The following is a 23,840-nucleotide window of genomic DNA, read 5'->3' as shown; positions in this document are numbered from 1 at the left end:
TCCTTTCCTCAAAACGAATCACTACTATTCAAAAATGAATCGTTACTTTCCTCAAAATGAATCAACACATAGAGAGCGTGTACTAGAAAAAATGGTACTGGATACTAAAAAAAACTTTACCAAAATGTATTTAATATAGCCTACGTTTATACTAAGTATACTACAAATCCATTAACATATTTACTGACATATCGCTTGAGACTTACTAATATAAAATTATAATTATTAAATTAAAATTATAATTAATCTTTATTTGGAGTACTTATTTTTTGCACAATGCACATTTCTTAATATTAAGCCTAAAATGTGTTTTAATATCACTATTAGTAGTATTGCCTACATTTCTCGTGCAGAAAACACAATCTGCCAGTCACTTCTTGCTGCCACCAGTACGCTGGAACCTGCAAAAGCGGATCCCTCTATTTCACAATTTCTGCAAACTGCTCTGTTGGCAACAGGCCATGTGACCCGCGAGCTGGGTAGTCTTACAGCCACGCTTCTGGCAGCCCACCTTCAAGTGTGGCTTGCCCAAGCACGGCTGCCGGAGGACTGTAAGAAAACCTTGAGAGATCTTCCATTTGTTCCCGGGCAACTTTTTGGTCCAAATATTCCGTAACTGTTGGAAAAGAGGGTAAAGCTGTCTGAAGCCACTTGTCAACTGACACATGTGCAGCGCAACCCTACCTTCAGGATGCCAGCGGTTCAGTCCCGACATCACTGTGGCACATCGGAGCAACATTTCCGTCGGGACGCTACACCTCAGTCACAGCCCCCTCAAAGACCTCGTGCTCCTGAAGATGCGAGAGTTTTTCGCCCACCTCATCGACTGTTTCCAGGAGGACCCCCTCAGCGTCCCCCCGTGACACTAAAAATCGCACACATAAAGCCTGAGACAGTCAGGCCGGCGGTCGATCATTTTTCTATAGAACAGCTGTAGTACTGGAGATCCAACAGAGCAGATCCCTGGGTGTTGACGACTCTGAGCAGGGGATATACTCTACAGTTTTGACGCCGGCCTCCCAGATTTTCAAGAATTGTTCCTTCGGTTGTCAGAGACGCGGTTCGAGCAATGGCTCTCTCTCTGGAAATTTGTTCACTGTTAGAGAAGGGAGCCATAGAAAAAGTGCATCCCCTCATTCAGGGAGACGGGTTCTATTCAACGTATTTTCTTGTTCCGAAGAAGGACGGTGGTTTCCGCCAAATTCTCAATTCGAGGCTTCTGAATTTGTTCCTAAAGGTCCTTCCTTTTCGAATGCTGTTCTGTGACAGCAGACTATTGGTTTATAAGTGTCGACCTGAAAGATGCATACTTTCACGTCCCAATTGCTGTATATCACAGAAATTTTCTGCGACGACTGTCTTCTCTGTGCCCCCAGAGAGCGACAGGCTGTGCAAGACTCCAAACTGCTTTTGAGACGTGCAGAAGCTAGGGTTTTCTGTGAACGAGAAAAAGAGCTGTCTGATTCCAACACAGACCACAACGTTCACAGGAATGACCCTGAATTCCTGCCTAATGTTTGCCTCCCTGTCTCAGGAATGTGTGACGAACATTCTGCAACTTTTGGCTCGCTTTCGCCCGGGTGTGTCTTTGCAGTATGAGGTGGTCCTACGACTGATAGGGATGTTAACAGCGGCTACAGTGGTGATCCCCCTGAGTTTACTCCACCTCAGACCACTCCAGTTATGCGGCTAGATCCCACCAGACATCGCCATAGGCTGGTTATAATTTCTCACCGTTGCATACAGTATGTGCGTTGAGGCGGTGGAGATAGGTAGAGTTTCTGAAGGCAGGATCGCCCCTGGGTGTTATTCCCTCTCGTCGGGAGTTGGTCACGACAGACGCTTCACTCACAGGATGGGGGGCAACGTGGAATCAGAGGGGTGTTTGGGGGCGCTGGGCACCGACCCAGGACATATCAACCTGCTAGAACTGAGGGCAGTGTTCTTGGCTCTAAAGTACTTCATGCTGGTCCTGGCAGGCCACCATGTTCTCGTTCGGTCCGACAATACCTCAACAGTGTTCTGTCTGAACCACCAGGGCGGCACGAGATCCTGCAGGTCTCTACAGCTGACTCACAAAATCCTGACATGGTGTCAGCCACGACTCGCTTCACTGAGGGCAGCTCATATTCCAGCGTGCAACCAGACAGCGGATGCTCTTTCCAGGGATCAAGTACATCCAGGGGAATGGAGGCTTCATCCAGATGTAGTGCAGGAGATCTGGCTACGATTTGGAAGAGCAGAGGTCTTTTTGCTTCAGAGATGACCACTCACTGTCGCTCATGGTTCGCAAGGACAGAAGTATCCAGCCCCCTGGGCCAGGATGCGCTGTTTCACGAATGGCCGAACTGCCTACTATATGCGATTCCACCTATCCCTCTATTATGGGAGACGTTGCACAGGATCTCCCTGTGCAAGTACAGAGTGTTACTCGTGGCACCACGATGGCTAGCCAGATCATGGTTTCCTTTGTTGCTGAGACTTCTGACAGGCAACACATGGAAGCATCCCGCCAGGACTCCTCTCCCAGCTGGAGGCCAGTGTCTGGCATCCGGACCCGGCTCGTCTGCAGCTTTGGGTCTGGCCATTGGGTTAAATCCTTCCCTGGAGCATAGTGACCCTGCTGTTATTCACACCATCTCTAATGCTTGGGCTTCTTCCACACAACAGATTTATGCTTCCCGTTGGAAGCTTTTTTCTGCATGGTGTGAGGAACGGGGGCTTGATCCTGCAACATGTGACATTCCGAGTATCTTAAGCTTTCTTCAACGTTTACTGGAGGAGGGAAAAGCAGCTTTCACGTTGAAAGTGTACGTTGCTGCAATTTCTGCATAACATGTTCCAGTTGGTGGCTCTTCTCTTCTCTTGTCTGCAGTTTTCTGAAGGGCGCGCACCGTCTGAACCCTGCTCGGAATCCTCACTTTCTTGTGTGGGATTTGCCACTCGTGCTTGCATTCCTGTGCTCACCCCAGTTTGAGCCCTTGCAAAGCATTGACATTAAATGGTTGTCCTTGAAGACTTCTTTTTTTGTTAGCTTTTGCTACTGCAAAACAAGTCAGTGAGTTGCACACGCTGTCTGTTAGCGAATTGTGCTTGCGTTGGTTACCGTGCCCAACTTTTGTGTCCTGTTCGTGCTTTGAAGTGTAATGTGAACTCTACTGTTCAATTTAGACAGTCAGACCAGTTATTTGTCTGCTATGGTGGTGTGAAGAAAGGTGCACCAGTGTCGAAGCAGAGGTTGTCGAACTGGATAGTAAAGACCATTACGCTGGCTTACAAGGCAGCAGGGAGACCACTGCCCTGGAGACTAACTTGCCATTTCACTAGGGCCATCTCATCTTCATGGGCTGTTTTTAGAGGAGTTTCCTTTGGCAGATATCTGCACTGCTGCCACCTGGGCTTCTCCATGCACGTTTGCCCGGTTTTATAAGGTCAATGTCGCTGCTCATCATGCAGTTAGTTCTGCGGTTCTTCTAGAGCAGCCTGAATTTTCATCAGGTGGGTGGCATTCCTCATGACTATGTTGGTATGCGTCATCCATAGTGTTTACACTGCCTCTGCCGGTCAGTAGGAATGAAACAGAACGCTAGTTACGCTTGTATCTGTGGGTCTGTGAATTCTGGATGACCACCAGAGTTCTCAGTCACTCGGAATGTGCGAGAAAGGCGTACCGAGGCATAGTGCTGAGCTACTGTAGCTTTTAACCCTCCAGGGCTCAGCATATGTCACGTGACTTTATTGGTATATTCTCTCGACCTATCTAGCTGGCGCTGCGATAATCCATAGTGTTTACACTGCCTCTGGTGGTCATCCAGAATTCACAGAACCACAGTTACATGCGTAACTAGGGTTTTTTTTTTGGTTTTTTTTTTTTTTAACAAAGGTGGATGTGTGATACAGTGCAAGAATAAGGATTGCAACAAAATTATTATTTTTTGTGTGTAAAAGATAAACAACTTAGAGTTATGCTCTTTAACAGCATTTGTAGCAATGTCGTTTTACAAAATAATAATAATTAATAATAATAATAATAATAATAATAATAATAATAATAATCCATACAAACAAATATCTTGGTTAGTGAGGCACATAAGTGAATGGGATCAAATAGGGCCATAGGGTCAGCCATCAAACACTGAACTGGACTAGATCCAAAAAGCAACAGTATAAACAAAGGGGTCTGAGACCACATTCTTAAGTGGACCAAATAAGGATCTGAGCTCTCTTTCAGGGACAGGGAAAGTGTGAACGTTAAGAGAACTGGGTCATTTTTCACTTGGTTCACCTCTTGATCCACTTAAAGGAGTCTGAGTTTGGTTCTTTTAAAGAGGACTCAAGTGTGAAAAACCCTGGTATCTGGATGTGAGACTCACAGAGAAAAAGGCCTTCCACACATGAGAGATAAACTGTGGTCCACGATCTGACAATTCCCTCAAGGATACCAAAGTTTCTGAATATCTGGTTGAACATACAGTGGTTTCCATTGCAGTTTGAAGACCTTGTAAAGATATCAACGTGCAGGCCTTGGAGAAATGGTCTACGATTACCAGGATGAAGTGTATCCGTCTGATTCAGATAGGTAAGAAAGGAAATCCACCCCCAGGTATGACCAGGGGCGACAAGGAAAGGGCAGAGGAAGGAGTTTCCCAATCGGCAGATGGCGTGGGACCTTGGATGTGGCACACTCCTAACAGCCTTGGACTTATTGCCGGATGTCATTGGCCATACCAGGCCACCAGAATCGATCTAGTAGTACGAGAGGATCTGTGTGGTCCCTGGGTGGCCAGTGCCCAACAAAAAATGAGCAGAATGTATGGTAATCAGAAAGTTTAGGGGAACATGTCTGTCTGGACAGCCCGGCGGAGCTGGATCAGAGAAGGTAGCCTCAGCAATATGTTCCTAGATGTTCCATTGGATTGGACTGAATGTTCCATTGATGAGGGAGGAGGGAAGCACTGGTTTGGTCTGAGTTTCATCAGGGGCATGGAGTGAGAGAGCATCCGCCCTCACATTCTTGGTTCCAGAATGATAAGAGATTGTAAAGTTGTACCTTGTGAAGAAGAGAGTCAATCGGCCTGTCTGGATTTCAGTCTCCTATAGCTTCACAGTAGATGCTGCAAATTTTTGTGATCTGCTAGTACTGTGAAGGGGTGTCTGGCTCCTTCCAACCAGTGAAAACTGCAGCCCTGAGGGGCATTTTGTATGTAACAACAGGGAGCGAGTTTGCGGTGTAAGATGAGAGACATGAAATTTAGTGCCGGTTTCATTTACCCAGATCAGCGTTGCCATGGACAACTGTGATATCAGGAAAGGCATGGCACAATTGACCAATTAGAATTAAGTAAAAACAGAATAATACGTTGGGCATTGAGTCGGCATGAAATTGAATACTGTGTATCAAAAAAACAATAAAAATAAAAATATTTTTTTTAGGGTTGGACTTGATTTTGTCCATTGGGAATTGATTGGATGATTTTGGTTTGCTATTGCTGTGATGTCAGGTTGCCCCGCCCTTGCACCAATAAACACATCATCAAAGAAGATAAGAGATGATGCTGCAAGAGGGAGGGGAAGTTATTTTGATTAAAGATTATGAGGACACATGAATTAAAAAAATAATAATGATGCGCAGAGATAAATAATTTATAACAAGTATTGCAATATTTCATAAAAATGGAGTTCATGGTGACTTTAAGTATTTATTTTGCTAGGTAGCCTATATATTATGTCAAAAGATTTAAAGTGAATTTTTAGTCAAAGGCCTTTCTTTAAGTTTTCATGTGTGTCCTTTCAAGAAGAAAGGGACTTTCATCCCAACTATTGAGGAAGATAAAAGTCTGATGGCGTTTCACAGTGCGCTGAATAGTCTCCTCTCTGACACCTGTTTGTTTTCAAGAGGTCGCACAGGTGCAAGCACAGAACATTTGGTTCCCTCAACAGGTCTTCACTAATGGCCTGGTTGCCTTTGATTGCGGATCATGTTGTAGTGGCCTCGGAAAAGCACAAAAAGTTTTTGAATTAAAGGAGACTGTTAATAAAAGAGTGAGAAAGAGAAAAAGGCCGCTGCACGCTGAGACAATGACCCAGCAGGTTGCAATGGTACATTGCCTGAATCACACTAACACATTAACTCTGGGCACGTTTGTGTCTGGCAGCTGGCCACAGCTGATGCCTGCTAGAGCTCTGAATAAAAGGTGTTCCCAACAGGAGCGGGATGCCAGACACACACACGCACGCACACACGAATGCGCATGCACACACATATTTACGAACAGACTTTATTCATGAGCTGGAGCGGCTGCACCAGTCATTATTCAGACAGGAGCTGTCTCAATAAAGACAAATAAGCTTTTCTGATTTATTTTGGACACTTAGGCACATAAAACATGGAGGTGGCAAGAAAGCCAAAGATAATAGACGTTCTGCTCATAGAACATTTGGCTATAAATCCATTTTCCTTTTCATATTACGACAGCTGCTGTTCTCCCAGTAAAGCTTTGAATATTGTATGTTGAATTTAGTGTAGTCCACATGGTATTACTGTACCTGTCAATACCCAAGAAAGCATTGCAAGAAAGAATACAAAATATGTTTTTGTTTTTTTTAAGAATTAAGAGGCAGGATGAACACAAACAAGATTTAAGCCTCTGCCAGAAGTTTGTGTCCTGTGAAATGAGCTAACAGTAAAACATACCGGCCATGACTAAACAGAAAATATAATGATGATTAAACAAGCTCCAGATCTGGATAAGAGCAGTGACTCACAGAGGACAAATAAACACTTTTGTCATGTGTCGTTGCTCATCATTTGAGCTTTTCTCCTTCTCCAAATCTGTCATTCTCCATTTCGATCACTTTGTTTGTCTATACTGCCACTGCTCAATGAGCTAAAATCAATTAAATATTCATAATCATATTACTTTTTGGTTATTGGTGGCTACTTTGTTACAGGCATAAGTGCACCATTATCCTCAACATTTATATCAAACCATCCTCCCAAACATATAGTTTTGGGGTCTGTTAGTTTTAAATGAATACATAATTCATTTTATTCAGAAAGGATGCATTAATACTTTTACATTGTTCCAAAAGATTTATTCTGCTCTTTTGTACTTTCTGTTCATCAAAGAATCCTAAAAATAAGGTATCATGGTTTCCACAAATATATTAAGCAACATAACTGTTTTCACCATTCATAATAACAGGAAATGTTTCTTGAGCACTGAATCAGCATATTAGAATGGATCATGTGATTGAAGACTAGCCTTGACAAAAAACATTACATTTTTAAAATATATTAACATAGAAAACAGTCATTTTAAATTGTAATAATATTGCACAATTCGTTTTTACTGTATTTTTGATTAAAGTAATGCAGCCTTGGTGAGCTTAGTGACTTGTAATGTAATGTTTAAAGGTCCCAACACATGTGTGAGCGCAGGACATTTGGACATTTCTTCATTAATGACCTGGTTGCCTTTTATTACAGTTCATGTTGTAGTGTCCTAATATAGCCTCATTGCATAGTGAATCCATTGAAAACAACAGTATTTTTCAGTAATATTATTATATGATATAAATATTTTATCGTATGATATAACTTTAGCATTCTGACTGAGCGTGTGGTGTACACTGATACTCATTTTAGAGTGTGTAAACAGCACAAGAAGATGATTTGGCTCAGATTTGGCTCATCATGTCATAGTGCTAGCTAAAAGTACTTTTTCCATAAGCAACAACATTTGACGATACCGATCTGTTCTGTAATATTTACACTGCTTTGTTGCCAAAGTTAGGGAAAAAACTTGTATACACCAATCCAAAAAATGAAGAAAATAATAAAAATCATGGCACCCGTGTAGACTCCCACACGATCAAAGTCATGTGAGCAAATGTAAATTTTCAATAACTTTTTGGTTTAGAGAATAGAGGTTTTGGACATTTGACATTTACTGTTGTTTGTATTATTCAAAATGTAATCCAAAGAGTAATGAAATATGTGTTCCAAATTATTATGCAAGTGACATATCAGTAGGATTTCAGTACCATAAACATTCAGATTTTAGTTTTTCAAAGAAAGTGTTTGTTTGTTTTATTTCTCAAATCTTTAGATAACTAATATCAATCTCAGACAGGTTTGTTAAATAGTTTGCCAGGTCTTCTTATAGGTAAATGGAAACCCTACTTAAAGAAGTTGTTCCACATTATTAAGCAAGTCCCAGTTCTCGTGCAATATGGGGAGGAAATGTTTTTTAAAAGGGCAGCTATAAATTTTTTTTTTTTAAAAAGCCACTGTTGAGCAGCAAACAGATATTTGAAGCCGCTGGTGTCTCTGGAGTCTCAAACACCTCCCCATGCAGGCTGACAGTTGTGCGTTCATTTTGCATTTCTGTCACATAACCAAAACATAAGATAAACAAACTTAGATAAGACAACACAAGCATTAAAATAAGCTAAAACAACTAAAACTCAAGATATGTCTTAGTATTTGGCCATTTTTATAAGAATAAACATGTTTCTAGTGATGTATCAAAATATTTCTGCTTTTCTGCTTTACTTCTTTCACAAGTATGCTTGTAATTAAATGTTTGCTTTCATATTTTTTAGCATGAATCATCTCTTTGCACATCAATGTTTTTTTTTTTTACAAGAAGAATGACCTTAAACTATTAGAATTTAATTACACCACAATTCATCAATCAAAGAGCAGAAAGGCAAAATGGAAAAACAAAATGCTGATCTAATGCCAGGTCCTTAAATGTACGTCTTTAATTGAATTACTGTTTGCTATTCCAAATACAGCTTAAATTCATAGCAGCTGTGAATACTGTACTGACTACCACCATCAAAGCCCTGACCCTCTTCAGGCACACATGAAGAGGTGTACAGGGTTCCCAACCATCACATTTTCCACTCTATCCTGGGGAGAATTTTCATTTGGATGTACCAATTGGAATTTCAATATTTAACTTTACATTTAAAGCCCTGGAAATCAAAATGGTAAATTTCCTTGATATTTTCATGGTTTCTACTCTCACAGAATATTTGACCACTTTCTTCTTTATACTTTCAGCCTTGTGTGCACTAATATATTTTTTTAATCCAAAAAAGTATTCCATCCTCAGACCAAAAACTCTGCATCCATTAGTTCACTAAACACATGACTGCGTTAAAGTGGGCATGAAACAGGAGTTGCAATAGTCTTTTCTTCCCTATTGTGATTTATATCCCAGTGAAATGGCTTCTGGAGCAAAAACATAGGGCTGGACTTGATTGTGTCCTTTGGGAACTGATTGGATGGTTGTGGTTTGCTATTGCTGTGATGTCATGTGAGTGACAGGTTGTACCGCCCTCAAGCCAGTAAACACATCATCAGAGAAGTCACTGCAATAGTAAGGGGAAGTTATTTTGATTAAAGATAATGAGGACACGTGAATAATAAATAAAATAATGATGTGCATGGATAAATCATTTATCAAAAATACTGCACTATTCCATTATAAACAAAGTCAATTTTGATTTTATGGTGACTAACATCCAAGGTAAGCAGGTGCTCATAGCCTTGTGTTGCTCATCATCAGGTGAATTATCACAGCAAGTTTCCACTCCAGCGGCTGAATAATCACCTCTGTTCAGCTATAGCACCATGACAACATCAGCTATTAAAGAAACAGCAAATCTAGATTTCAGCTTGATAGCATCATTCTGTGAGATTGAAACTAAAAGATTTAGTGGAAGATCAACAAGACATTCCTCATAAATCAAACATGCTTTACATCCAGTGACATTATGGCTTAAATGGTGTGATTGAGTGAGTGGTTTTGAATTGGACAGATCAATCTTTGTTGGTTTGAGCAAAACTGAAACAGTAGATTATCTACTTGAAATGTAATCGATCATTTATTCCAAGTTTTACATAAATTATAAGTATGTTACACAGACGTGTAAATTCTGAGTCTATTGTCATATATTTGAAAGGTTTTCAGGGACACAGACAGAACCGCAAAAACAATGGAGAAAGCAATGGAGAAAGATAAAGCAATCAAAACAGCTTACAGAACCACACAACCTGAACACAATTTACCACAGAAACTTTAAATATAAAGACAAAAGCGTTTGCACATACAGCACAGGACAAAAAAATCCATGACTGAGTGAATCACACAGATATGATTCATACAAAGAGTAAACAATTATCACTTTTAATACAATACTGTCCAGAATCCGTATTTAATACTGACGAAAAGCAACTCAAAATAGTTGTAAAAGGGTTAATATTATAGCAATCACAAAATAACCAAACAAAAGTTTAACAAATAGTCGTCTTTTATTTTCAAATTCCCTGCCTCAAATATATAAACTTGATTCTCTAACCAAGGCTCTGTATGTACAGGGTTGAACATCTTTGAATTGGATACGTCTTTTAAGAGATTGAGGTATACTGTCAAGAAATTCAATCTGACATCAAGTTACTTTTCATCAAGTTTCTTTAGCATTGTAGAATCACCGATTACCACAGCATCACTGCTACCACTTGAGAACAAAAGAAAGCTGGTGGAAATCTGCAAACCTCAGGAAGACAGGGAAACTCACGTTCAGCTAATCCATCACTACATAAGACATGCCTGCATATTCCTGGATAACTCCAAGTGCTTAAAATTGGTCACTATTTACTAAATGGATACTTTATAATTACAAATTTGGATGGTTTGTAATGCTGACTTTATTATAGAGTTGGCAGGGACACTTGAATGATTAACATCTTGTGGAAAAATTCTGTTGCACTTTTGGTTTTCAAACATGGAGAAAAACTCTTTCTCTTTATGGTTATCAATATTTCATCAGATCAATTTTGATACACATGCAAGACTTAAAGGCAATTGCGAAAGAACAGTATTGTACAAAATAATAATTACAGTATTACCAAAAATGCACTTTCAATAGCACCTTAAGTGTTTGGGTGTTTACAACAAGAGCACACCACTGTGGTTGTCTTTCTCTGAGCAGCACCTGGAGGAGGATCCGTAAAGGATACAGGGAAAATTAGTAGGAACAGGATTGGGAATACATTGGATAAGGGGTTGGGGAAGGATTGATATCAAGAGTGAATGTTACTGGGATTAAGGTTGGAATGGGACAAAAAAACAAAACAAGGTTTAAGACTTGAATTGGAGAGAGAGAAAAAAAAAGAGTTTGGAAATAGGAAAAGAATCCTACAGGCTCTAGGCTGGGTAGAGCAGTGAGATGATAAAGGAGAGGGTCCTCCTCCTTCTCCTGAAAGTGCGCCATTGTCCACCAGGTAGTTCATGTCCTCTCTCTCGGTTTTATTCCAATTGCAGGTTTTCAGTCATATGACTGGGATCCCACCAGGGCGATGAATATTCCATTTCAGATTACACAGTGCGGGTGCTGGTGTGTGTGTTTGTGGCGCAAGGAGGGGGCGGGTCGGGGGTCTCTTGGCTGGCCACACTCCTTGACCTTTGCCATAAAGTTGGAGGGGGGTGTCCTTTAGCCGATGAAGCAGACAGGGCCTACCTCAAAGCCAAACCTTTGACTGGATTCCCCAAAGTCATTCAACATGACATCGATGATGGGCACCTGGTCGATGCGAGGAGTGTTAATTTCCATCACAGACTTAGAATATCCCTGCTTCAGCTGAAACAGAAAGAGATGAATTGCATGTTATTACTGCAAACTGTTTTAAGCAGCATTATACAACCAGTTGCGGAGCCAGGGGGTTGTACAGGGTGGCACTGGACACCCCTGACATCTGATTGGCCACACCAAAGTTGAATTCTCGTCCGGTGTGCATTATAGCCTATTTGGAGTAGGTTTAATGTTTACCATCGGGATTAGGTTTCCTGAACAGCTTTTATGAAAGTCACTGAGCAAGTTAACATTATCTTTTTGCTCCATTAACAGACAGTTAATAAGATAGAATATTTAGTTAAAGGGGGGTAATGTTAAATAAACATTTGGACCATTGCCACATTAAAGAACTTGTGGTTATCACTTCTACCAGTAATCAGCAATCATAGGTTTCATTCATGCTTTTAAATGGTAGGTTAAGGTTAAACACTAATTTTCTTTCATGGTCTATGGAGCCCCTGAAGTAGCCTTGGCCACCCCATGTATAAAACTCTAGTTCCACCACTCTATACAACAGTTCTGTCAGGACCACTATCATCAAAGATGATTGACAATTAGCATACACTTTGCATTGGCGGTATGATTCTGTTCTGTTCAAGAATCCCTGCCCATAAGTGCAGGGAGAGCAGTGATAATCCTCTTTAGGGTAAACAGAACAGAACCAACATAAATGTATTGCAGACATAATCAATGTTCAATAATTTAATGTACAACATAATTCAAGAAAAAATAGTCTTATTCAAAGAGGAATATCAGAGGGCCAAGTCCTGACTGGACGAGAGGAGAGCTGCTGATAATATTGAATGGGCCTTATATATAGGGATGCTGTGAGAGGCGTTCTATTCCTATAGACGTGGATCAGCTGATGCGAGCTTGACTGACGTGACCTGCCAGAACTAACGCTACGCTTCATTTAGATCTGATCCTCTAATTTGATATACAGTCCTACAGCATTGATATGTTTCACAGTTTGTACCACTCCACTTCAGTGTTGTTATAGTTAACTAAACCTAAAATTATGAAAAAATAATTTTCGCTAATTGAAATAAAGCTGAAATATAATAAAATATTAACATTAGATGAAAAAATTAGATGTTGTTTTGGCAACTAACTGATATAACAAACTAAACTTTAACTAAATAGAAATATATATATATATATATATATATATATATATATATATATATATATATATATATATATATATATATATATATATATATAAAGACACTAGCATATACAATTGCTTAAAATAAAATGAACACTGAAAATATCAATAAGGTCATTCAAAATATTAATAAATACTATAATAACATATACTGTAAATAATACTAAAATACCACTGCTCTACTTTTACAACATGTTATATTGCTTGATTGACATAGTTTCGGTACCATAATGGTTATTGACTGATATTAGAGATTTTTTTCATTTATTGGTATCAGCCTGTAGACCTTATGCACCAGAGAAACAAGCGAATCTTCAGAATGGCATCGCTGTCGAAAAGTAATTAGCTGGTGAAAAGGATTTACTTATTGTAGAGTTTACGAAAGTTATCATGAGCATTGTAATATTTGGATCGGATGTCACAACAAGTGGCCAGTAGACCGGTAATATTTTAAATTGAGTGGTTCATTCATAAATCCGTAAGATCTTACCTTAATGCTGTGGAAATACAAACCGGAAGACAAGAGCGCAGCGCTGAAAAGGGGCGGTGCTATATACGGTCTATATTGGATAGCTTAATTGTACATCCTCTATTTTTACATTAAGATTTCCTTTGCCATCATCTAAAGTACTTTCATTTTTTATTTTTTTATTTAATACAACTTTTAAAAGTATTCTAACAAATCTCAAAATTAATTTTTCATACTGTACATTAGTACTGTATGTTGTGATGGCAAAATTCACTTTTAGCATTTAAAGCGACTGACTTAAGGTAATTTATTAGTTAACTGGTAAATTTGTTTATTTTTTTCCGATTATTTTTTTCCTATAATACAGAATTTTAATATCTGCCATTCACAAGTTATTTACTATTAAATTTGAATAATTATTGGTTTATCGTATCATCCAAAATTGTTCAGCATGACCAGCAAAGAGATCAACAGCAGTCTTACCGAGCAGCCATCTGAAAGAGCCTTGATGAAGGGGTTGTTGTCATAGGACATTTCCTCATCATTAGAGCCCAGGAAGCGCAGCGCCTTGTCATAGTTGTCAGCCTTGGAGTCATACCAGGCCACAGACTGATGGCATATGTATGTGAAGTTCTGCCGAGCAGAAGAGCTGAGCAACTTGAGGAACGTCATCTGGACTGAGTTTATCGAGCCCTCCTCAACATCCACATAAGACAACTGAGACACAGGGAACACAGGGATCAAACATCTGATGAAGGAGAACTTTCAATTTTGGATTAAGTATTGTAGGGATGAAAATCGATGGACTTTGTCTGGTTCTAGATCCAATAAACAATTACTTTAGTACTTTTTAGAAAGAAACTTTCAATAATTAGTTCTAATATAAACATTTGAATATAGCAAAATTCGATTTTAGAATTTTTTTTTATTCTAGTGCAACAAAACTTGTGTTTCAGTAAGTTAATAATTGTTCAAACTGGTTTAGTAAGCGAGCCAAACTAACAACATGAACTTGAAACTGTCTTTCATTTGCTAATCAAATCTATGTGAAGTTGCCATTCGGTTTGCATTGGCAGAAGAATGCAGATGTTAACAGAACTATGATATAAGAAGATAATTCATTTCCAGAATAAAACAAAAACAAAAACTGAAACGTTCTGAATAAAAAACAGGTCTTGATTCCCAACCCTGAACTACTGTCACCCTTCAAGCAATAGAGACATTCACAACCAAATTGCTGAGCTTTGATTCAAAGTTGATGAAATTTATAATGGAAGAGAAAAATGGGCACTTACGATTTTTCCACGCTTGAATTCACTGAACCAAGATCCTGGGGACTCCTTTGGCCAGTTTGATATTCTAACCTGGAATAAATGGAAACTGTGATCAAATAATTCACCAAGATAATACAGTTCTTTATTTTTGATTTATATTACTACCAATCATGAGATTTAGCAGAGATGAGTTCCTCTCACCCCTGAGGATTTCTTATCAGGGAAAATGCAAGTTTCTCCTCCTGCAGTGAAGTTACAGTACACTTTAAAGGCGTCTCCTATGCATCCCATATTTGGATCGATCCAGTAATGTCCTAAAGTCAAAAACATGTATGTTAAAATAATAAAAACTTGCCCCAATTAAAGGGAGAAGTTATTTTTTATCTTTGATTATTAAGCCTAGTTTACTTCAAACAGGCTTAAATGACTCTTGTTTATGTCATACAATCCAAAAAGTTGATAATTCTGCCTTATCTTTGCTAAAGAAACCGCATAACTTTCTCTCACCATCAGGGAAGTCTGGTTGGCTGAGCTGCAGGTCTTTGCAGGTTCTGGCAGGGTTATCCTCGGTTCCCAGTGGGAACTTCATGCGTTCAATGTCCTGCTTGAGGTTGTTGAGGGATCCAAACACATCCTCCATTCCCTCCATACCATAATCTATCATTCCCGCTGCTTCATCATCCTGCATGTCGGGTGACCTCCTCGATTTTTTATTTGTCTGGATGGGGAGGGGCTGGATGATGTCACCAGCTGGGCCCTAGTGATAGATATTCAAAATAAATAACTGACAATTCTGTAGGGTCGGCTTCAATCCCACTGGAGACATATGGATGTCAATTTGATTTTCAGCAGAGCTCAAAATGCAATACAATATTTTTCTTACCGGAGGACCTGGTGGTCCAATCAAGCCAGGCTCTCCCTTCTGGCCAGCTGTACCCTTGGGAAACAAAAACACGGTTAATTTACACTGGGAAAAATGACCATGTGTAATGGAAAGGTTCAGCACTTACACTTGATCCTTTGGATCCCTTTTGTCCTTGAGTGCCCTGAAGATAGAGACAACAAAGAAATCAATTAAGCAAATGTTAAGGTAGCCAAATGTACAAACAAAAACAAAACAAAAATTACCATGTTTACATGCACAATGCAAAAATGCATGAACCTGGTTGTTGGATTTCAAGAATCTTAATCTGGTTTTGGCAAAGACAGCTGGTATGTCTGTTTTAATTAGAATTTTGTCATGTGCAACGTGTTTTTTTTTTTTTTTAATGAATGTAAAAACATTCATATAATCTAAAAAGAGTAAATGAAATAATTCATAAAAATATTAAATTACTGACCAAAATAATCAGAAAATTCTACACACACAAATATGGTCAATGTCAGTGTTAGAGTAAAAAAAACAAAAAACAAAACTGCTTACAGGAATACCAGGAGGACCCGGAGGACCGAGTGGACCAGGAGTACCAACGGGACCCTGAAGTCAATAAAGCAATTAAACATTTTCAGGGCAAAATCAAGACATCATTTTAATGAACATAAATCATTGTAAAGATACACTTCTAAATGTTTATTCTTAAATAACAGCATCTATCTAGCAGACAAAAGCACATTCGGACCCTGAACTAACTCAGGTGTATTAAAAGAGCAGTAACTCACAGAGTCCCCCTTGCCTCCACCGAGCCCCTGAGGTCCTTGCAGTCCTCTGTCACCCTTCTCTCCTGACTCACCAGGAGGACCGATCAGACCAATCAGACCTGGATGACCCTGGATGAGTAAAAGGAAACTTTAATACTAAGTGGTGGGTTTTAATACTAGAGTAAAACATACATAGGCCTACAGATGCTTTTTACATAAAACATACAGACAACGTTTTCTGTGATAAATCGCATTCCATAGATGCGTTTGATTGATCGCAAGTTGTATTTAACCCAGAATTATTTGGCAGAGGAAAACTGCCATTCAATCAGTCAATCGATACAAAACTCAGATTGAAGGCTGAAATGGCAAACAATGCATTTTATCATGTACAAAATAAAGCACTGTTTGGCTACCGCAGTCAGTGTGTACAATATAAATCATATTTAATGCACAGAGAATCTGCTCAAGTGCTTTAGTTTATATTCAACACCTGATATTTACAGCCACAGCTACTGTACTTGGCTCTCCACAATATAAATACAGAAAACACTCATCTCAGCGCGTCTCCTCTCATAAAACAGATTTACAGAGATATGCTGCATTGATTATGTATTGCAGGCAGAGTAACAGTTTAATCATTGTCGGACACTGTATTTAATCTACAGCACTGAGAGCTTGTCATTGTGTGAAATAGAGATGGCAGTAGGGCCAGTTGCTCTTGCCTCTTAAACTTTCAACTGGGCTCAGCATTATTGTAAATATACATGGTTTTGTTTAGCAGAGGAAACATTTTTTAATCCTGTAGAACCTCTTTGGAGATGTTTATGGCACCAATGGAAATATATGAATTACTATCCAAAAGTCTGGGGTAAAAACAGTAATACTGTGAAATATTGTTAAGAAAAAAAAAAAAAAAAAACTGTTTTCTATTTAAACATACTTTTATTTTTACTTTTAGTTTAATGATGCTGAAAATTCAGCTTTGCCATCACATAATTAAAATAAATTACTCCAGTCTTCAGTGTTACATAATCATTCCGAAAATAGTCTAATCTATGCTTATTTGCTGATCAAGAAATATTTATTATTATTATTATAATTTTTCAAGATTCTCTGATGAATAGTAACAGTATTTTTGAAATAGATTTCTTTTGTAACATTATAAATGTCTGTTACTTTTGATCAGTTTAATGCATCCTTGCTAAATAAAAGTATTCATTTCTTTAGAAAAAGCATACTCCCCAAAATTTGAAGAGTTTTGTATAGATTTATTAAAATATAAAATTAATATAAAAAATATAAAATAACAAAAACAACAGATATTACTGGGCTTTTTATTATTATTATTATTTATTTATTTACTTAAATGATCTATTGGCATGTACCATTTGCAGTAGTCTTGTTTTTGTGCTTTAAAAATACTAGTTAAAACATACCTTCTCACCCTTTGTACCAGGGTCACCTTTCAAGCCAGGAAGACCAGGAGGACCCTAGAATTGGTCAAGACACACAAATATGTCCTATTTAAGTCTGCATTCATTAGTCTGAGTAAACAACATAATGGTGTCTGATTGTATCTGCTTACCAATGGTCCAGGAGGACCGTCCTGGCCAGCAGCTCCAGGAAGTCCTTGCTCACCCTGAAAGAGTAGACAGAAACCATCAGCCCATTAATACACCCAAATAAGCAAAAATTAATGCACGGCACACATGCTCAAACTTACTGACAAGACTAGGAGAGTGATTCAACTTGAAAAGCTTAATGATTCAAATTAAGAGATTCTTGTGTACTGCTCTAATGTAATTATGCAGACAATTTGGACTATATGAGATATCAGTTTCCAAATGCATACCACAGGTCCAGGGATGCCACGTAAGCCCTCAGCTCCAGACTTTCCAGGAGGCCCCTGGGGGCCCACAGGCCCAGTTTTGCCCACTGGTCCCTCAGCACCGGCCTCGCCCTGTGTGACGAAAATAGAATTAAGGAACAATGTACTGATCAATACAGCAAAAAAAAAAAAAAAAACACTCAAAGCAGATACTTAATAAATACTTAGTAAACTGATAAATAATTGGACATAAAAAAATGATTTAATTTGATAAAAAGTATATGTATATTGTGACAATTGTATAATGTGCAAAAATATTTAAGGACCTTCTATAAATCTAATGTTTTTTTTAGCCATTAAAATGATCTTTTCAACGTATTCCTTTCTTTTTCTTAAATGGCAACTGTGATATCCAAGCAAACTTGGGTAATGTGATAAGATGAATAATACCATTGGATCAACAAATCAATTTGAAGAACTAAAGCTTTTAGAAGAAAAAAAAAAAAAATAGATTTCCTGTCACTTCCTGTGATTGAACCTGTAGTATAAGCTTAATTTGCCCTGGCATCCAATTAGGCTTTCTTGTGCTCAGATCTTTCAGTGAGGATTTTAAAAGTCAGGACCACTCAGTGTCGTTATAGATTGGATTCAACAGACAAAAGCAAGGACAAATAACAAATCAAGCATTCATGAGGACAAATGATTTACGCTGCAATACAAATGACAATCATGTTGTTTGGTTGTTCAGGTGCTTTTCTAAATAATGGAATCTGTCTTACCTTTGCACCCTTCTCTCCTTGCCTGCCTTCTGTACCACCTGGGCCAGCAGGACCCTTGAGGAGAGAAACACAAAACTCAAAACACAACCTTCCATTCAGAGCTAGTAACAATAAAAAAGGTGCTGCATCCAAATGTACCATGACAACATTTCCTCCATTTTATCCCCATGACAGAAAATCCATTTTTAGAAGCCCTTGTTCACCGATATCTCACAAAAACCAAAACATGCTCCGGAAACCACATATAAACACTTTTATACCTTTTACATCCGTAACGACGTCTATGAGGTTTAGCTATTGCTAATGCGCTACCATTGGGTAATGGAGTAAGATAGTTTGAGATAAACTCTCTAAAAAAACAAGTCTTATTTTCATACACAGTATTGATTCAAGTAAATTGTTTTAAAGATGGTTTGATATTTTTACCTGAAAACAAGACCAAAATCCTGTTTGAAACAATTAATTTTGGAGCGAAGGTGTTAGCAATAGCAATGGCTAATGGCGTGGGCAGGATTCCAGATATTAAGCTATTAATGTCCCCACATTTGTGAACACTATTAAGAAGATTATTCAGATAAATAGGTGATCAACTAGTGAAAGACTTAATGATGCTATTGGTTTCTCAGCTTAAAACACAGTGCAGCGCAACACCCAAAATATCCATGATCAATATGTGTGTGCATTTAGATTCAAGACACAGAGAAGGCCGAGATCTGCTGAACGAATCAGCTTCCTTCGCAGACCTATTTAAGTTGTAAGCAAGACGGGTAAAAACGGAAACCCCTGCATTTTTATTGCTTTTAGCTCAAGTCTCTGTTGATACATTTATGCAACAATAAAGCTCACTGTAGAAAACAAGTTATGAGTCAATGACTGAAAACTAGAAGTTTACTGTGGTAAATACATCAGATCATAAAAGACAGTGTTAGAGCTAAAAGTGTAATCTATTCGAAGCCAAATCTTGAGGATGGCGCCAGAGCTGACAATGACATCTCCATTTCCTTTCGGCTATCACATTGCCGTCACAGAGCTGTCATTCAAACCACTTTGGTCAATATTCTATAATAGAAGTGTCTACATGTCAGCCTCAGCTCAACTGCTCTTGAGCAATGCAAACTGATGTGAGGAGACCAGTTTTTTTTTTACCCACACAGGTTTTATGCTACACTGGAATTTTCCCAGGCACAGCGTGTGCTCTTTACTCACTTGGGAACAATTTACTGAGGGAAGACCCAGTAAAATCCTGACTGTGCTCCGCTTTTAAAGATTTATTGTTTGTGTAGTTCAGATCTGTTAAAAATAAATGTGCCCCATAAAATATAGGCTTCTCTTAGCATGAATTTACAGGGGAAGCTCATAAACCTATTTGAAAACGTTTGTCTCAGCAGATTACAAAAGGAACAAAGGGGTAATACAAAGGTACATTTTTACATTTTCTTAATGAAAAGTGGTGCTTGCCCATGCAAAACCAATGCTGTTTTGAGTGTTGTAGTACATTTCTATGTGGTTGCAAGGGTGTTGTCAAAAGATCCCTTCATCTGGTACTTGTTATACATCAAGATTCGACATTTACAGTGGGGTCTGTTTAAAGCTACACTGTGTAGGATTTTCTCCCATCTAGCGGTGAAATTGTTTATGACTACCAACTGAAAATTACTTTCTAGCCCCTCCCATTCCGAGGGCATTTTAACTCCTACAGTGGCCGTATTATTTCAAATCTGCCGGCAGTTCGTCACGGTGCCACTGAGTGTAAAAACGCGAAAGGCGAAGCTTGAATTTCCAGGTATGTCCCTCTGTGGCTAATGTATTTTCAAGATGGAGGCGCAACATGGCTGCCGCCATTCGAGCGACTCGCTCGTATGTATTCTAAATGGCAGATTCTACGCTTACGAGAATACTTGATTAGTTGGTAGAAGTAATTATACATTAATGAGCACATATGATTTTGAAAGAACAAAGTGTTTTTTGCTAAGAATCAACTTAAAAAATTACAGTGTAGCTTTAAATATCTTACATCAAGTCTGAGCTGCTGTTGTAATAATAATACAACCAAATTGGGGAGTAGTTATCTACAAATAGTGACACTACGAGTTTAAATAAATTTTTCAGTGGCTTGACAGTCTCAACAAACTTTTAAAATAGTGTTGTGTTTTTAGTAGCAAGCTATTTTTTCAAACAAGTAGCAGTGTAGCGACACAAAATGCTATATCACTATGCTTAGAATGTGAACTGAGATGCACTACAAGCAAATTATTCACTCTTTTGAGTCAGTTCTTTTTCAATGAATGCATCAAACGGTACGAAGAGCGATCCAAATTGGTTGGAGATTCGGTCTGAGTAATTCAGCCTGTTTACTCAAGCACTGAATCATTTTGCGAGTTAAAAATAGCGCTAGATTAAGTTGAATAATTTACCTACAATTCACTAAGAACAATCCTGGAATATACACTATGGTTTACAAGTGGTGAAGAAGTTCTTTCAGATTAACAGTGAATGTACAGCTTGTGATAAAGACGTTGCATAAACACACCATGTTTTAGGAAATGTACCACGGGAAGTGTATTCTTTTGTTTTTTACGCATGTAAAGTTGCATTCATTACAATAGCAACATTAGGGCCCATGCACATTTTCCTTCAGAATCATCATTAGTCCATAACATATACCTGATTCATGGTACAACATAAAATAAAATATTTAGTATGTTAACCAATCGCCCAACACTTGTCAGACAAGAGCTGTACCCCTATAGGCATAATACAACATAAAATAATACCTCACCACCAGATACATCACTATTTTTCTCATTTTAGATAAGATTTGAGCATGTGGATGGATTTTGCTTTTATGTTCTTCTGAGTATGTGGGAAATTGTGTTGTTTAGCTTGTAATGCAGCTAACTACTTTTTCAGAATGGTAGCTTGTCTGTAGTTAAACTACTTTAGTTTTAAAGCAACAAGCTAGTCATAATTTACAATGTTAAAGTAGCTTCACCAACACTGAACCAAACGCCTGGTAAGGTACTCACTCGCTTTCCAGGGGGTCCTGGAGGACCAGCTTCACCAGATGGACCGGATGGACCCTGTGGTGTAAAATTCAATACATTAACTAGAAATTTGTATTATGTTTGAACATAAAATATGATTTTCATTGAGAGTCGAGTATCACTCACAGGTTGACCGGCCTCTCCATCATCTCCTTTGTCTCCAGGAAGGCCATCCAGTCCCTATGTGAAACAGATTACATCACAACATTGCCCTAATATTTCATTTCCATCAAATATCATATTATTTGTACACATAAATATTTGTATCCCAACATTTGCCTCTTAAGTGTATCGGACATGCATATAGCCTGAATATCGAGCCTGTAACTAATGACTATTCTGACGATCTGTTGATTTTTTTTTTTATTGATATTCCACATATTGCGCAAGGATTTCCTTTCAACAATGTGCAACGAAGCCTATATGCTAAAGACTTTGAAACAAAATGGTTTAAAATATTAACATGCTTAAGTGGAAACCTAGACGCATCAAACTATATGACCTTTTTATTTTAATAAAGTGCTTTGTAAAACTCGCGTTGCACACGCTTCCCTTGCTCGCTCTGTTGCCTCCACCCATTATTTCTCACAGAAACTGAATTGTTATTTTACAACCACAAAGTGACAAAGGTAATTTGTGCACAGTGCAAACAGCCAGTTAATCGATAATGAAAACTGTTGTCAACCACTTTGATTATTGATTTGAATGCCTCCATATTACACTTACACCAACTCCAGGCTCACCAGGGGGACCTGGATCTCCAGGGAAGCCAATAGGACCCTAAATGGGGAAAAAATGGGATCAATTCAATCATCATACAGTATTATTTCAATTTAACAGATGAAGGGTGTCTTCTGGGATGTCGTAGACAGAGACTTACTGGGTTTCCTTTGGGACCGTCATCTCCAGGGGGTCCTCTTGCACCGGCGGGTCCTGCAGCTCCAGGAGGGCCGGCTTCTCCTTTCTCTCCAAGCTCACCTTTGGGTCCCTAAGAAAGGACACAACGATTTTCACCCATCTATGATGATTATGCTCAAAAAATAACGATGTAGTTCAAAGCTGGCACTATGCTGTTTTCAAGGCCAAGAAGAGGTAGAATAACTGTAAAGTGTTTGTTGGCTAATGTGATGGGAATGTTTTATGTAATGGAAGACTATAGACCCAACCTCGGGGTGAGGGTGTAATACTCAGGGCCCTATTTTAACGGTCTGAAACGCAAGTATCAAGCGGTAACAAAGTAACTTTGTGGGCGGGTCTTGGGCGCTGTTGCTATTATACTGGCGGGATAAATGACTCTTGTGCCCGACGCAAATCTAAAATGGGTTGGTCTGAAGTAGCTTCATTGTTCATATGTGTGGTTTGGGCGTAACGTGAAATAAACCAATCAGAGCGTCATCTCACATTCCCTTTAAGAGCAGGCATGCTTGTTCTATAGCGGATTGCTATTATAACGGCGGATTTGCCAGGCGCACGCGAGGAGCGGTTCACAGCCGAGGAGACCGACGTTCTCGTCAGGGCCGTAAAACACAGAGGAGTGACATTGGGGGTGGGAGAAACCCACCCAAATTAACTTCGGTTAAACAGGCGTATAATAATTTGGGTAAATGTTTAAGCTAGATTTATGCTTTTATAATAAACTGTCTATCTATCTATCTATCTATCTATCTATCTATTGTAATAATGTATGATTTGCAAAAATGGAAACTGCTGCTTCTGTGTAGATGAGAGAATCAAAGTGCATGCGCGTTGTGCACACGCTACATTGATTATGGCCAAGCATGCGCCCTTAAAATAGCATTTGAATAACATGCGCAACGCGCCACTGACTTTAGACTAGGTTTTTCCTGGTCAGTGGCGGAATTGTTTTCTAAACCTGCAAAATAGCACCAGGGAACGTTTGCGCCGGAACACACCTCCTATTTGCGCTGAACCGCCCCGGGGAGCGCAAATGTATTTCCTAGTTTACCGACGTGCTTCTGTGGAGGGAA

The 23,840-nt window shown here is 38.9% G+C and overlaps 1 protein-coding gene across 1 annotated transcript in view; it reads right to left on the bottom strand.

Moving 5' to 3' along the window:
* Positions 1–9,881: 9,881 nt before the first annotated feature.
* The window catches only part of col11a1b (collagen, type XI, alpha 1b), an 86,578-nt gene continuing 72,619 nt past the window's right edge, over positions 9,882–23,840 (bottom strand). Inside the window, exons 51-67 of the mRNA XM_079875767.1 lie at positions 22,733–22,840; positions 22,579–22,632; positions 21,979–22,032; positions 21,835–21,888; positions 18,809–18,862; positions 18,054–18,161; positions 17,787–17,840; positions 17,638–17,691; positions 16,220–16,327; positions 15,984–16,037; positions 15,571–15,606; positions 15,444–15,497; positions 15,068–15,317; positions 14,762–14,874; positions 14,582–14,650; positions 13,770–14,003; positions 9,882–11,655 (exon numbers count right to left, since the gene is read on the bottom strand). Coding sequence (XP_079731893.1) covers positions 11,509–11,655; positions 13,770–14,003; positions 14,582–14,650; positions 14,762–14,874; positions 15,068–15,317; positions 15,444–15,497; positions 15,571–15,606; positions 15,984–16,037; positions 16,220–16,327; positions 17,638–17,691; positions 17,787–17,840; positions 18,054–18,161; positions 18,809–18,862; positions 21,835–21,888; positions 21,979–22,032; positions 22,579–22,632; positions 22,733–22,840 — 1,605 coding nt within the window. The 3' untranslated portion in view covers positions 9,882–11,508. The remainder of the gene's footprint in view (positions 11,656–13,769; positions 14,004–14,581; positions 14,651–14,761; positions 14,875–15,067; positions 15,318–15,443; positions 15,498–15,570; positions 15,607–15,983; positions 16,038–16,219; positions 16,328–17,637; positions 17,692–17,786; positions 17,841–18,053; positions 18,162–18,808; positions 18,863–21,834; positions 21,889–21,978; positions 22,033–22,578; positions 22,633–22,732; positions 22,841–23,840) is intronic.

The sequence above is a fragment of the Squalius cephalus genome, assembly GCF_949319135.1.
Source record: "Squalius cephalus genome assembly, chromosome: 7".
Classification (NCBI taxonomy): domain Eukaryota; kingdom Metazoa; phylum Chordata; class Actinopteri; order Cypriniformes; family Leuciscidae; genus Squalius; species Squalius cephalus.
The sequence above is the reverse complement of the archived record's forward strand: the minus strand, read 5'-3'. Positions and strand labels throughout refer to the sequence as shown.